At 32.1% G+C, this 13,800-nt stretch overlaps 1 protein-coding gene across 6 annotated transcripts in view; it reads left to right on the top strand.

Annotated features, from left to right (window-relative positions):
* Positions 1-13,800, top strand: part of LOC126824734 (unconventional myosin-XVIIIa) — an 88,776-nt gene that overhangs the window by 58,917 nt on the left and 16,059 nt on the right. For all 6 annotated transcript variants that reach the window (XM_050554080.2, XM_050554081.2, XM_050554083.2 and 3 more), the window contains 5 exons: positions 239-336; positions 2,352-2,417; positions 12,085-12,213; positions 12,682-12,825; positions 13,250-13,339. In XM_050554080.2, the coding sequence (XP_050410037.1) occupies positions 239-336; positions 2,352-2,417; positions 12,085-12,213; positions 12,682-12,825; positions 13,250-13,339 (527 nt within the window). The remainder of the gene's footprint in view (positions 1-238; positions 337-2,351; positions 2,418-12,084; positions 12,214-12,681; positions 12,826-13,249; positions 13,340-13,800) is intronic.

Raw genomic sequence — 13,800 nt, 5'->3', positions numbered from 1 at the left:
TAATGTTTAGTGCACAGTATTATACTGAATATGCTTCATTGAAAATTTCATACCAGTTAAAATATGTACTTTTAAGAGATTTCTTCTGCTTGACAAAACAGAGAACAAGAATACATAGAAAAGCAGAATGTATATTAACCAAAAAACAAACCGGTAGTGCACATGGTGCAAACAAAATGTCAAAGTTAATAAATCTGTTAACAATCAGTTATAAAGTAGATTATGTATTTGTCACTAGGTTTTCCTGATCACATGCAGTTTTCTGAATTCCGTCAGAAGTTTGAGGTATTGTTACAGCCTGATAAAAGACCTGGTAAAAATAAAGATGAGAAAAAGGTTAGTGCATGTATTTATTATATCTTGAATTAGTATATTAGAATGTATATATTTTATCATAACTTTTCTCAATAAGGTTTTCAACAATTGTTTTTTTTTTTGTTCTTTGTAAAAAAAAACATTACTGATTCTTCAGTTTGTTTATATATACTGTGCAGGAACAAATGTATTTTATCCATGTTGAGATTCTGTAGTAAAAATAATATGTCCATTTACAAAATGCTAAATCTACAAAATGTGCTAACAGCACATAAATTTAAGCGTGTGTTGAAGTTCTCTTTATTATTTTGTAAAATGATAATTTATATTTGATACAATGAAAATGCTTGAAAACAATATTGATTTATCAAATAATGAATTTGAGTTATTATGCTGATATTATAGCTGTAACATATTATTATTACTTCTCTTGATGTCAAGGCCAGGTTTATTATTATTTGTAGCCCGTCAAAAATTCCAGTCCATAACTATAATTCCTATTGATAATTACAACAGTCAGTTATAGCCCTTGATCACTTAGACAAATCTGTAGGAGTTCAAAGTTATCAACCAATTGACTTCAAATTATACATAGTGTTTATGTTCATAAGTGAAGGAAGTCTTATAATTTTCAATCATTTCATGGCACTTTATCACAGAGAAAAATCCTGTGGCCACTCAAGGAACTTAAACTGATGAATAATGTTTATGTTCGTAATTGGAGGAAGGCTAAGATTTTAACAGATTCCTGATACTTGCTAATAGAGTTGTGTCCATGATCAATTAGAAATATCTTGTGTGGGTCAAGTTTCTGAACCGATTGACTTAAATTTACATCCAGTATTTATGTTCACAAGATGAAGAAACTCCTTAATTTTCAATGATTTCCTATAACTCGAAGAACTATCAACGTTATCATCTGAATACTAGTACTGGAAGCCCAAAATTTTAAAATTAATTCTGATTAATTACTTTATGGGTTATTGCCCTTGATCGGTTTTTAATGCCTTTTCAATTCTCCCATTACCTACAAAGAATAAAGAATGACTTACCAACTGTGGCGAATATTTTGTTGCCTGGAGGGGGATCACGTGGCTAAGTGGGTAAGACGCTAGCTCGCTAGCCTGGAGGTCGGGTGTTCGATCCCTGCATTGGCCGAGAAAGTTCATCCAGATTTTCCGGCGTGGTTCTCCCTTGTCAGTGATGCAGGACGGAGGGGCTGGCAAGGAAAGCTGTCTAGTCGGTCGGATGGGACGAAAAACCGAGGTCCCGTGTACACATTGGCGTGCACGTAAAAGATCCCTTGGCAGTTTGAATTCGATATAAGAGTAGGCCGTAGTGCCGCTGTCCGGGCAAAATTTCCCTGATAGCACACTGTATGGCGTATGCCCGTCTTCATTAGCCCAGGTTAGGAGCAGAACAGTAGGACGTTAAAACCCATTTCATTTCATTTGTTGCCTGGTAACATTTTTATAACTCTAAATGGTGTGTTCAATTGACCTACTATTACTGACAAGGGTTTTCATCCACTTTCTCCCAGAGTGATATTGTGACACCATGTCTAGTCAACAGATGCTTTGGCTTGGTCAAGAATGATTTTAAAAAATCACAGTGGCTAAAATGTTCTTAGATCTTCATGTAATGTAATTAGATTGTCAAAAATTTCAATAATAGACAAAAGTTTGTTTGTATTGATGTAATTATATGTTGTTGACTGCTGTTATGTGTGGTTCAATTGTTGAGAGCAAAACATTAAGTAATATATTGATACTGCACGAGGGCGTCAGTCAGAGTGCTGTATCAAAATATTATGCAATGCCTTGCTCGAGACCAATAAAAAAAACCTGTGCTATTCAATGAAATTGTCACACAAGTTCAATAATTCATCTAGGATAAATAATGTACGATTGTTGCCCTTACATTATTTGAAATAACGACACGCCAACATAAAAGTATAACGTCACATTTGTATTTTAAGCCAAGATAGTAATTATATGAATATTGAATAATTATTATATTATTATAATATATTTCAGGCTGTAACAAATCTAATGGATTATTTGGATATTGATAAGCTGAACTATAGAATTGGTTTGAGTCAGGTAAAACATTTATTTTATCATTTACAACATCCTCATTATAAGCTACCTAGATTATAAAGTCATTAGATATAAAGATTATAGATTATAGATTATCAAATCACTATATAAAAATGACATAAGATATAAACTTCATTAGTATTAAAATATGCAGAACCAAACATATTAAAATCCGATTTTCAAATGTCCCCATATCTTAAAGCTATTTTTTTTTCACCATACTCAATTAGAGATGCTGTGACATTTTCTGTTTAATGCATTTTAATAACATGTTCCCAAATGTGTGTTAATTCTGCTGAATTTTAACAAAAACTGAGTTGTGTTTTTCATACCCACACCTGCAAGAATTTTAAACAAAGACCTTTTGATAGGCATCAAAATGCCATTTATTATATGTATGTTGGTGTATATTTAAAGATACTTTCCCACAAAAATATTTATCGGGTGGTTATTTCCACTAAATTTATAATTTTGGTATATTTGGAAAGTAGAAACATCCAATCTTAATAGAAAAATGCTGGATTTCCAGAAAAAGACCCCAGGAACGCATACAGGACAATCATGTATAGGTTTCCCTAACCCGCAACCTGACAATTAGGGATGTCTGTTCAAGTGACGTCAAAGTTTGCACGCGAAGAGGGAGCACTTGATGTATAACATGTTGATAAACTTGATGGTGAGCAGACTAGGAAAAAGTGACAGACTTAAATGTACAATAGTTTCTGAGATACAAACCACAGAAAAAGATATGGACAGTGGATAATCCAGGAATTTAATTAGACATCAATATTTATGATAAATGGAATGTGATTAAAGACAACATCATCTTATATATGCAATCGATTCTCCTCCAGCTTCGCATCCGTTGCTAGGTACCGCGTCAGCCACGTAACGCGACAAAAACATGACTTCTTTTAATAGATTTGTCATAGTCTCGGATATTCCCTCGCGAATACAATGTTTCGAGAAGGATTTGAAGCAAATTTTGATAGATTAATTAGGTTGAATATGTTTTTAGTCCAATTATATCATCAAATCACCCAGTTTGTTCGAGGGAAGGTATCTTTAATAAACTATTAACAAAATATCATACATTGGAATGATGACTATAAAACTACAGTGAAATCCTATCATTAAGACCATTTGAGGGACTGGTACAAATTGGTCCTGATAAAATACAAATTTGATACATTCTTATGAAATTTTATCTTGAGTGGTTAGTTGTGTGGCCGAATGATCTAAGGCGTGCGATTAGATCGTAAGGTCTGTGTACATGACAAAGTGTAGGGTGGCCTGTCCCACCCCATGGATTTTCTTCTAATCTTTTGGTTTTCTCCAACTGCTAAAGACCCCTATGTCCAAACTTATTATTGAAATAAAATTGAACCATGTTAGTCCGAAAATTATCTAGTTTGTGTTGAGGGGAATTTAATCCCAATTTCTCTTCTCAGTCCTATGTGAGTGGGCTATAATATTGAGGTGATCACTAAGCGAGATTTCACTGAAAAATTGTCGATTACATGAATTTAACTAAATGAAATGTGGTATCTACATAGATTAGTGGATAGAAAAACTGACTTTTACTTACGATTGGTTAATGTACATAACAGAAAAGAAAAATATTTGGGTGCCATTATATATCTATTATGTCTGTTGAGTTTTCTGACCAGTGAAGTTTTTATCAGCTAAATATTTGTGTTAAATATTGGGGATTTGTTTTCATTCCATTACCTATATTCTAACCTATATTCTCTGATTTCACCTACTTAAAAACTCTATTAATGTCATACAACTATTTTTCTGTTCCACACATTTTATCTCACTTCACTGATCAAAGAGTATGGTAAGGCAACTGATGTTGGCAGGAATAAATAAGTGGGAATAAAGAAGGTACATATAGATATATTAGGAGGTTTGATATATATGTTAATAATGGTAATCTGTATGCTTACTAATCAGCAATTCAGCATAATATTCACTGTCTTAGAAATTAAATAGAGACTTAAATTTTAAATCGGATCTTCTGTGTCATTTAAGACAATTGACTTGTTCGATGACATCCCCTTGATCAGGACTCCTGTTTCAGTCATATTTGTCAATCTTGATGACCCGCTAGAGAAGATACCTGTCAGCCATTCTGCCTACTATGTTATTAGAATTTCAACATTGTTCACAAGGTTCGAATGACTATTTATTGATCAAGACCCTGATTAACTAAAAATTATATTGCTTTGGCCTAAGTAGCATTATGGTAATGTACAATATAAATACCATAGTTTTAACCCCGATGCTGTGCAGTGTTGTAGTAATCAGTTTAGTAGTTAGAATTGTAGACTAGTTAATGATTGGAAGTTAAGCTGAACTAATACAAAAACAATCTACAAACATCTGGCGTTACTTCTTCAGGTACATACACATGGTAAAATAACACTCATATTTTTACCTGCCAAGAAAAATGAATCAGATTACCTGAATAAATAAACCTAATACTTCAAACTAATTTAATTACTACATGTTCAACATATCCATACTCTTAAATCTATCAGCAGTCTACACACTGAAAATCATGTTACATACATTTTACACAGAGAACTTAATTTATGGGAAAGACATTAATAAAGAAAAATATCAGTAGAAATTTTGTAAAACTGTATGACATTTAAACATTTAAATACACGATTCAGTTTAAAGTTACATGTGTCTAACTGATACCATCTTCAACAAGTGCAAGTTTTATTAGGTATTTTTGTTAACATATCAGATACTTGCAGATTTCTTGTGGCAAATGAGCTTTTAAGATTAGAATAACTGGTTTTGTGCTTTATAAGTTTTACTATTTATTACATGTGTGTATAAATATTTTAAGCTGCCATAGTGAGGATATAAAGCCACATATCATTGGTTATTTTACACCTTCTGTACATGTAATTCCTTCCTCTTGGTCTATTTCTGGCTGTCATTTTTTACCTGTTTCTAATAACTCCCATATCTCTTGTAGTAATTACCATTCTTGAACAGCACATGTGAGAGAAATGGTTTGCTAATTTTGTGGGAACGGATTAGCTTGGTTTTCACTAGGTTTGTGATTTATTTCTCTGATAATTTTAAATCATTGATTATTCTGTTGTTAAATAATATTATTTAAAAAGAGGGTTTTGGCTGATAATTACACTCATCGCATTCAAAATTACGATGAAAATTGTTAGCTTTGGGTAGTTCCAATATAGATGAGAAATGGTATCACATGGTATGAGTATTTTGGTTTTAATGCATCTTATCGTTACTCATAGTAAAATGAAGCAAATAGTTTGTGATTACATAGGTAAAACATTGGTAACTTCTGTGCATATGGACACAGAGACACTGGTGCATTTGTCAAGTACAATATACATTGCTAGCTACATGTCAATGGAAAATGGTATCAAGTGCTCTGGAAAGTTTAAATAATACACTGATAGCTAGCCTTAGTAATTATTTGGACACAGAAGCTAGAATGACAATTAAAAAATGTATCATGACTATGTAAGTTTTGTAGACATGTGGATATCAAAGGAGGTTAATGATATGACAGACAACTACAGCATCCATTGTTGATGTTGTGGAATTTTTTGTCTATTAATAAACAGTATTACCTTAGTTATATTATGATAATCATTATCTGAGTTAATTACAAAATACTATCAGATCACATGGTGTTATTAGTATCTGTCTAGCATTAGCTTAAAACACAAAGAGATTAAGTGTGAAAGTCAACAGACAGTCTTGTATAGATATGTCATTAAGTAGAAGTAATAATATTGTGTAACTATTTCATTTCTTTTTTTTATTCTAAAACTATAATTTATGGAGGAAAATTTTATTAATCATTACAGTTTGTTATATTTTCTTTTAGTTATTTTGCCACTTTATGCCCTTGCTTTCTTCCTTTTTTATTGGTTCATTTGAAGGCTACACAAATTTGAATTTCAGTTCTTCTGAAACACCTATTTAAGTTGTGCTTCCTATTTTTTTTTTTTTTTTTTAAAAGTAGAAAATTTAAAAGCTCTTAGCTTTAGATATTTAAGTTTTGAAATTTTGTACGTTTAAGATCACCATCAAGTGAGAAATCAGACAATTTTCGCTTGCAACCTTTGGCACCATTCGAGCAGACATCCCTAATTGTCGGGTTGCCTGTTAGGGAACTGGAAGCCCTTACATTTTTGTTCTGTATGTGCACCATGGGTGTTTTTCAGGGAATCCAGCATTTTTCTAGTAAGCTTGGATGTTTCTACTTTTCATATATACCAAAATTGCCATAAATTTATTAGAAATAACTACCAGATAAATACTTTTATCAGAAAATAACTTTAAAATGTCCTCATGTTTCGCATTAATTGATTTTGTTGAAATGGAGTTTAACATCCTACTTTTCTGAACTGACTGGGCTATTGAAGATGGGCTTATGCCATACAGTAAGTTATGAGTCAAATTTTATCTGGACAGAAATTCTAAATGTCAAAGTTTCTTTTAATTGTACACCAATGTGTACACAGGACCTTGTTTTTTGTCCCATTCAAAACACTAGACACTGGCATTATCAGGCCCGCCATCTTGCACCACTGACAAGGGGAAACCACCTCACAAAATCCAGAGGAAGTTTCTTGACCAACATGGAGAACGAACCCAAGGCCAACTGGTTAGTGAGCCAGCATCTTATTTACTGAGCCACAGCTTCTTCCTCATTTGGTTGTATCTTAATAACCCAATCACAAACTTAATTATTACCCGTACTTTGATGTTGGTATTAATAAAGAGGTTATATTAATTAGAGGTATATAAAGATGTATCAGGTGATATATTGTATGATGTAATGAAGATCAAGGTGCTGTAATCATCTAATTAGTTAATGACTTGTGGCAGAATGGGTGTTGCCTCTATCGTAGCTTTAAGATATACTTCTTTGAATATTAAGATCCTAATAGACTTTGATTGGAAAATCAAGATGCTGCAATAGTTAATTAATTCTTATTACCAGAAAGGGTGTCTCCTCTTCATGCAGTAGCTTCATATTAAGAAATATAATTTTTACTAGGCATGTTTATTAATTAAGTTGTTATAAATTATTTGTGGAATGTGTGCAGAAACTAACTCCTACTGGTATCACTTTGTTTTGCCTTCAAGTATATTCTACTGTCTGGGAGTATATACCTCCCAGTTTTTGTGTTCAATCCAGTAGCTACTGGTTGTAACTGTCACCTGCAAGTTTGGATTATAGGCTTCAAAACTGTATTTCTAACTGGTATGTTTTAAGTTATATTTGCATGTGTTTCTTTTTTTCCAAATTTGTTAGCACCCAAATTATGCTCTATTGTAATTTGTATATAGATGTTGAATAAACTGAAATCTGAATGATCTGAACTTTGAATTAACTAAGCTGAAGATGGCATTGCATTGATTTAGCAGGATGAGGAGTGGTTTGATGAAACTAAATATGTGTTGCATTGATTTGGGGATTCAAAATGACTCAGTGAGTATGGCACTGGCTCACTAACCTGTAGGTCCCAGGTTCGATCCTGGGGTTGGCCGACAAAATTTTATCAAGAATTTTCAGCCTCATTTCCCCTTTACATTGGAGCTGGACGAATGGCCTAGCAAGGAAAAGGCATCTAGTCATTTCAACTCATATAAAATAAGTTGAGCCTTTGCACCTGTTTACGTGGACACAATAATACCCATGACAATTTAAAATCAAAGAAGAGTAGGCCTGTGTTTGTAGGCCTGAGTGCACTGAACAGTCATTTGATGGAGATGAAATTAGGTATAGCATCCTACTGTTCTGCTCTGGTGGTTGGATGGAACTGAAGGGTGCATTGCATTAAGTTGGGTCAGTAGTGATAATTTTAGTTGATTCGTGATGATTTTCCTGAATATCTCATTGTGATTTATTTATTAGTACTATTATATATCTGTACGACTTTTGACTAGAGTTTTGTATTTCCTAAAAGATAGTTGATGAAAATAGATTTGTAAAATTGAACTCTTTGTGAAGATAGAGATTGACTGATTCTGTTATGAATGACAATCCCATGTTTTGACCTACATGTAAAGATTTAACCCCCAGTTAATCCTATATTATCATGTTATTTTGGATTATCTTATAGGTAGATATTAATACATGTAGACATAATTAACTTCTAAACTAATTATGAATAATCAAACCCTAATATAGTAATAACTTATTATTGACTTATATGAACAGATGAAACACTCAGTTGTCTCTTGTAATAGTGAATCAAAAGGATCAAACATTTTGAATCAAACGTATAGGATGTGGAAGTAAACCGAAACACTTTTAGCGGTGTGAATTTCTCGTATAAATTAGAAGTGGTATCTGATGTTCTAGAACGAGTAAGAAATGTCCCACTTCATTCACAATATGCATTGTAAAAAAAAATCATGAAGTATTGTGTTTATTTTGATGTCTTTTTTTGACAATTTTGTAGCTAGCAGAAGAAAATACTTACGATTATAAGGTAGTCAAAGTTAATTTTGATTATTTTCTTGTTAAAAGTGAAATGTTTTTGAGTATTTGTTATTTAATTGTTTTTTAGAATTTGTTGTTGTTATTGTTATTGTTTATTTATAGCGTTTTTCTTTAAATTTGTAGTATTGTTCTTGTTTCTGCAACACTAACAGATACATATGGACAGAACCAAAACACTGTATACACAAAACCTTTATTTGGGTTTAAAGTGAATAAGTTGATTAATAATATACCACGTTATATATGGAATCTATTTCATTCATATTGACTTTGTTGAAACATGAAGTATTGATAGGGTGACCCATGCACTCTACAGAAATACAGCCCACCGCTGATAGTTCGAGACTACCACTGAAGCGTGCACATTCGCCGTGTCGAGACCAACTTTCTGACAGTATGATACTATAAATAGCCATGGCACGTGCAATTCTCTACAAATCTATCAACTATTACAGCCATAAAAAATTTATTGTTGACGGTTTTGAATAGCAGTAAAATTAAGCTTCTTGGTTATTACAGCAGATTAAGAAATTACGTTCGTTTCATTTTTTAAATTGCTTTATCATTAACTGTACCGTTAAGAGCGGCATCTTTTGGTTTAGTACAAATAATATCTCTGAAACACTCGGGTTAGACAGGAACATGATACTAGCAGTAGTTTCATTTTACTTTTACAAGCTTCTTAAAACAATTGTTGAGCTAGCTAACGTGCTTATTTCTAAATTCAATTTCTTGTTCTAGCTTTCTGTTATGTTTCGTAAAAAAGTAGTCTTGATTATCCCGACCTGTCAATCAGACGTAGAATGGTTGATAGACTGGTTAAGCGAGACTAATTTCAAAACAAGGGCACGTAACCTATCTTTTACTCAAAAGTGTCTGGATGTTATGGACGACACTTGGAACCAGTTTTCAGTCTATTATTTATAGATGATTAATGGTCATAGCTTATTAAGTACAACATGAACGTTTATTTAGTGACTATAATTGTGTGAAACTGATTTGAGGCTTGGCATATATATAAATATTGTGACGTAATTGTCGAGATATTTGGAGATATTTATTTATGGTGGGTCACCCTAGTATTGATTAATGGTTTACAGAAACAAGTTAATTCTCCATACTCTCAATGTTTTAACCAACTTGATGAACCTCATCGTTTTTGCTGAATGTATAATTTAACAGTTTAATTGATAGTAGGTTTACCTGTGTTAAAGTGATATATGAGTATATCATTATGTACTAGTTTATTTTACTTACCTATTTAATAGTGTCAGTAATTGATTTGACTCTTCATCAGTTCAAACAGTTATGTGGTTTATGTGTCAAATGGCGGTTGAATACAGCAGAGTAGAGTTTTATTCTTATTACTTGTTTATAACCCAGTGGAATATGTTTCTCTAGCATGTGTAATAGATGTCATATTAGCTTTTATCATGAAGGGAGAGTATTACCTATTGAACAAAGAAGAGAATTAATCCTAGATCTATCCAAGTTTGTTCACAATTTCTTTTAGGAACCCCCCCCCCCCCCCAACAGTTTTCCATAAGGTATTATATAGACTGATTGAATAAATAAAAAGTTCAGTTTGGTTAGATGTACATTGTCTGTTTATAGGAAATGATGTCTCTACTTGATACATACATCAACTATCTGTATTCTTTCATCAAAGAAAGTTGAAGTCACATTCCCAGATTTCACAGAGCATCTGTTGATTCAAGCCAGTTCAATCATTGACTATATGCAAGATGGACAGGCAACATCCTGGTGGTCTTTGTAATTCTGTGTCACGACAAAAGAAGTCTGGACAAGAAAAGAATTACCTCTCCTCGTGTTTACTATATATGGATACTACACATGGTCATTCCCTCATTTGTAATGGATGGTCATTCACTATCTGGATGACCTAAGGGGAAGCAGTGCTTTTTCAATCCAGATTTTCAGGATTTCTTTTGCGTCAAATTTTAAAGACGGTATAGATATTGCCTGAGTATCTCTGAAGTATGTATGTGTATGACTGTATGTATGCAGAAAGTTAAGAAATAACCTATTGGCAATATCAGCTCACAATATTGAGCTGTTGGGAATTGATAACCTTACCTTTAATTGGGTAACATAATTCAAATAAAGAATCTGGTCTGTTGTTTTTGTGTAATGAGTGACTTGCTATGACAAATTTATAATAGACATGATCACTATCAGTTTAAAAAAATAACAGTAATATTTCGTATTTCTTCAAACTTACAGAGCTTCTCCAGATAATTGCATGGAACTAAAAAAAATTAAGAATCAGTTTTATGCTAGTGGGGCTCCCTTGATATCAGCTAGTTGCCAGTATCATTAACAAAAAAATATCAACACATCAGCTATACTGAAATTGACACAAGTCAATAAATATAATAACAGACAGAGATTGATTGTCTCCTAAGTTTTGTATTATTACCTGTATCTAGAATAAATACAATTTGTATTTCCATTTAGCACCGTATACATGGATATTTGTAATTAAAGTTGATAAAAGTAATGGGGCTTCTATATTTAAGAGGATGTTGCGTCATTTAATGGGATAGAAATCCCTTGTAAACTAACATATTGTGAAAGTTTAATCTCTAATAGGAATATCAGTCCAAAAATGATTCAATTCCGTTCAGCATATACAAAGTTATGATAAATTGAAATTTTGTCGATCTATGCTGCTCACTATTACGCTGCCATCTTTTATTAGTAGCGGAGAAACCTGATGGGCCAGCCTGGTTTTAATCCCATTAAATCCAAGCCAAGAGATTATCTTGCATTGCTATTTTGATTCTGTTTTCTTAATTAAATGGTTAGCGATGTACATGTTTAGCGTGGATTAACCTGTGAGAAATTTGATATTTTACATTAGCGAAAATGCAAATGATGCATCAAGCCCTTAAGATAGATAACATAAAATAAAATGCATTAGGATAAGAAAGTAAACCATTTAATATTGTACCATGCTGTTAAGTAGAAGTATGGTTTAATTGACAGTAGAATGGGTGCTTGTTAAAGGTTCTATATAATTGGTCAGTAAGTGTATCTGGTAGATGTTTAACACTAGCCACCATTAACTACTAACGATACCCTTACTTCCAGCCACATTAATTCCTCTTCTATTTTTATTTCTAGGTGTTTTTTAGACCTGGTGCTCTGGCACAACTAGAGGTATCTAGAGATGAAAAAATAACTGGTAATGTAACAGCATTCCAAGCTTTATGTCGCGGACATTTAGCAAGACAAAAACTAGAGAAATTAAGGGTAAGTTTCTGATTATATCAAATTTAAAAAAATTCATGCCAAAAAAAAGATAAATTAAGAATAAATCTTTCAGGATGTATTCAGCCACTCACAAACTAGACAAATGAATGTTTAGTTTTTCGTATTAACAGCTAAAGAATTGTTAATGGACAAAATCTAGAGAAATTGAGGTTCAGTTTTTCACATTAACAGCTAAAGAATTTATAATGGACAAAAACTAGATAAAGTGTTATTGTTAAAAAATTCAACTGGGCAAAGAAACTTTCTCATATTATGTTTTTAGTGTCCTTTTAAATTCTAAAATGTAACAAAATTCTTCAGTTCATAAAGATTAAAAAGAAAAAATCCATATTCTTTCTGACAAAGATTTGTTAATGTTAAGGATTTCGTGGTGTGTGGACATGTTTTTAATGATATTTTAAAGGTAATCTATGCATTTTAAAGATTTATTTAACTGGATATTTTCAGATTCAACATCTGGCTGTAAGTTGTATACAGAGAAACGTGAAGAAATACGTTAAAATACGAGATTGGGAATGGTGGAAACTTTATACTAAAATAAAACCAGTCTTAAATGTCCATAAAACAGAAGAAGATCTACTCAATAAAGAGGTAGGAGAAGAGATTAATTCTACTTTCTATATATTTCATTAAACAACTAATAAACACTTAATTATCTTGTCTCTACTACACTTTTAAAAGCTAAGATATCTTTTACTTCTTTAATGAGCTATGAAATAGAGTCAGTCAGTTCAATCTTGTACTTAGAAATGGTAATAAAATTTGTATATATTACCATATTTGTCATATTACCATAAAATATAATGGAAAACTGGCACGGTAATTTCCCACTTGTTAAGACAAGGAAATTGTGATTAGTCATTTGGATAAGACAAAAAAATAACTCGAGGTCCTGTGTTTACATTAGTTGTGCAGTAAAAAGTCTATTGCATTTTACACATAACCATAGAAAATGAAAATTACCATATGTTAGTCTCAAAATACCCAGTAGAGATATTTGTTGGTGTTATTTTAGTTTGAAATAGAACAGATGAAGATGAAGATAGAAAAGTTAGAGAAAGAAAGAAATGAATATAAAACACAATGTGATAAATTTGAAAATAGGGTAAGTGGAAAAAGAGATTGGTCTTGTATTACAAAATAATTGTATGAAGTTTCTTAAAATCCCATTTGAAGCATCTTATCATAAGAGAATACATCAGTTGGTATTTCATAAAGAATGATTCTTGTAATTTCTGTGACACAGTACCCAAAGATGAGGTGTGACGTCATTTCTGGAAACATTTGATGTGTCTGGTGTTCTGTCTAATCATTAGAAGATATATTAATTAGTATTTCATTTAGATATATATATGAGATTTGAATGGATAATACAATGATTCTTGTCGTTTATGAGATCTATTAAGTCTCCATGGTGTCGTTTCTGGAACTGTCAGTGCGCAAAGTGCGATTTAACATCTATTTGTTTAAACAAAAACTGAGAACTATTTTTTAGTGGAGTTGTTTGAATAATGATGATAACAGAAGTCTATTCTTCTTATTTTAGAAATAAAGTAATGTAGATAA

Source organism: Patella vulgata, chromosome 6 (assembly GCF_932274485.2).
Source record: "Patella vulgata chromosome 6, xgPatVulg1.2, whole genome shotgun sequence".
Lineage (NCBI taxonomy): Eukaryota > Metazoa > Mollusca > Gastropoda > Patellidae > Patella > Patella vulgata.
This window is presented reverse-complemented; position numbering and strand designations above follow the sequence as displayed.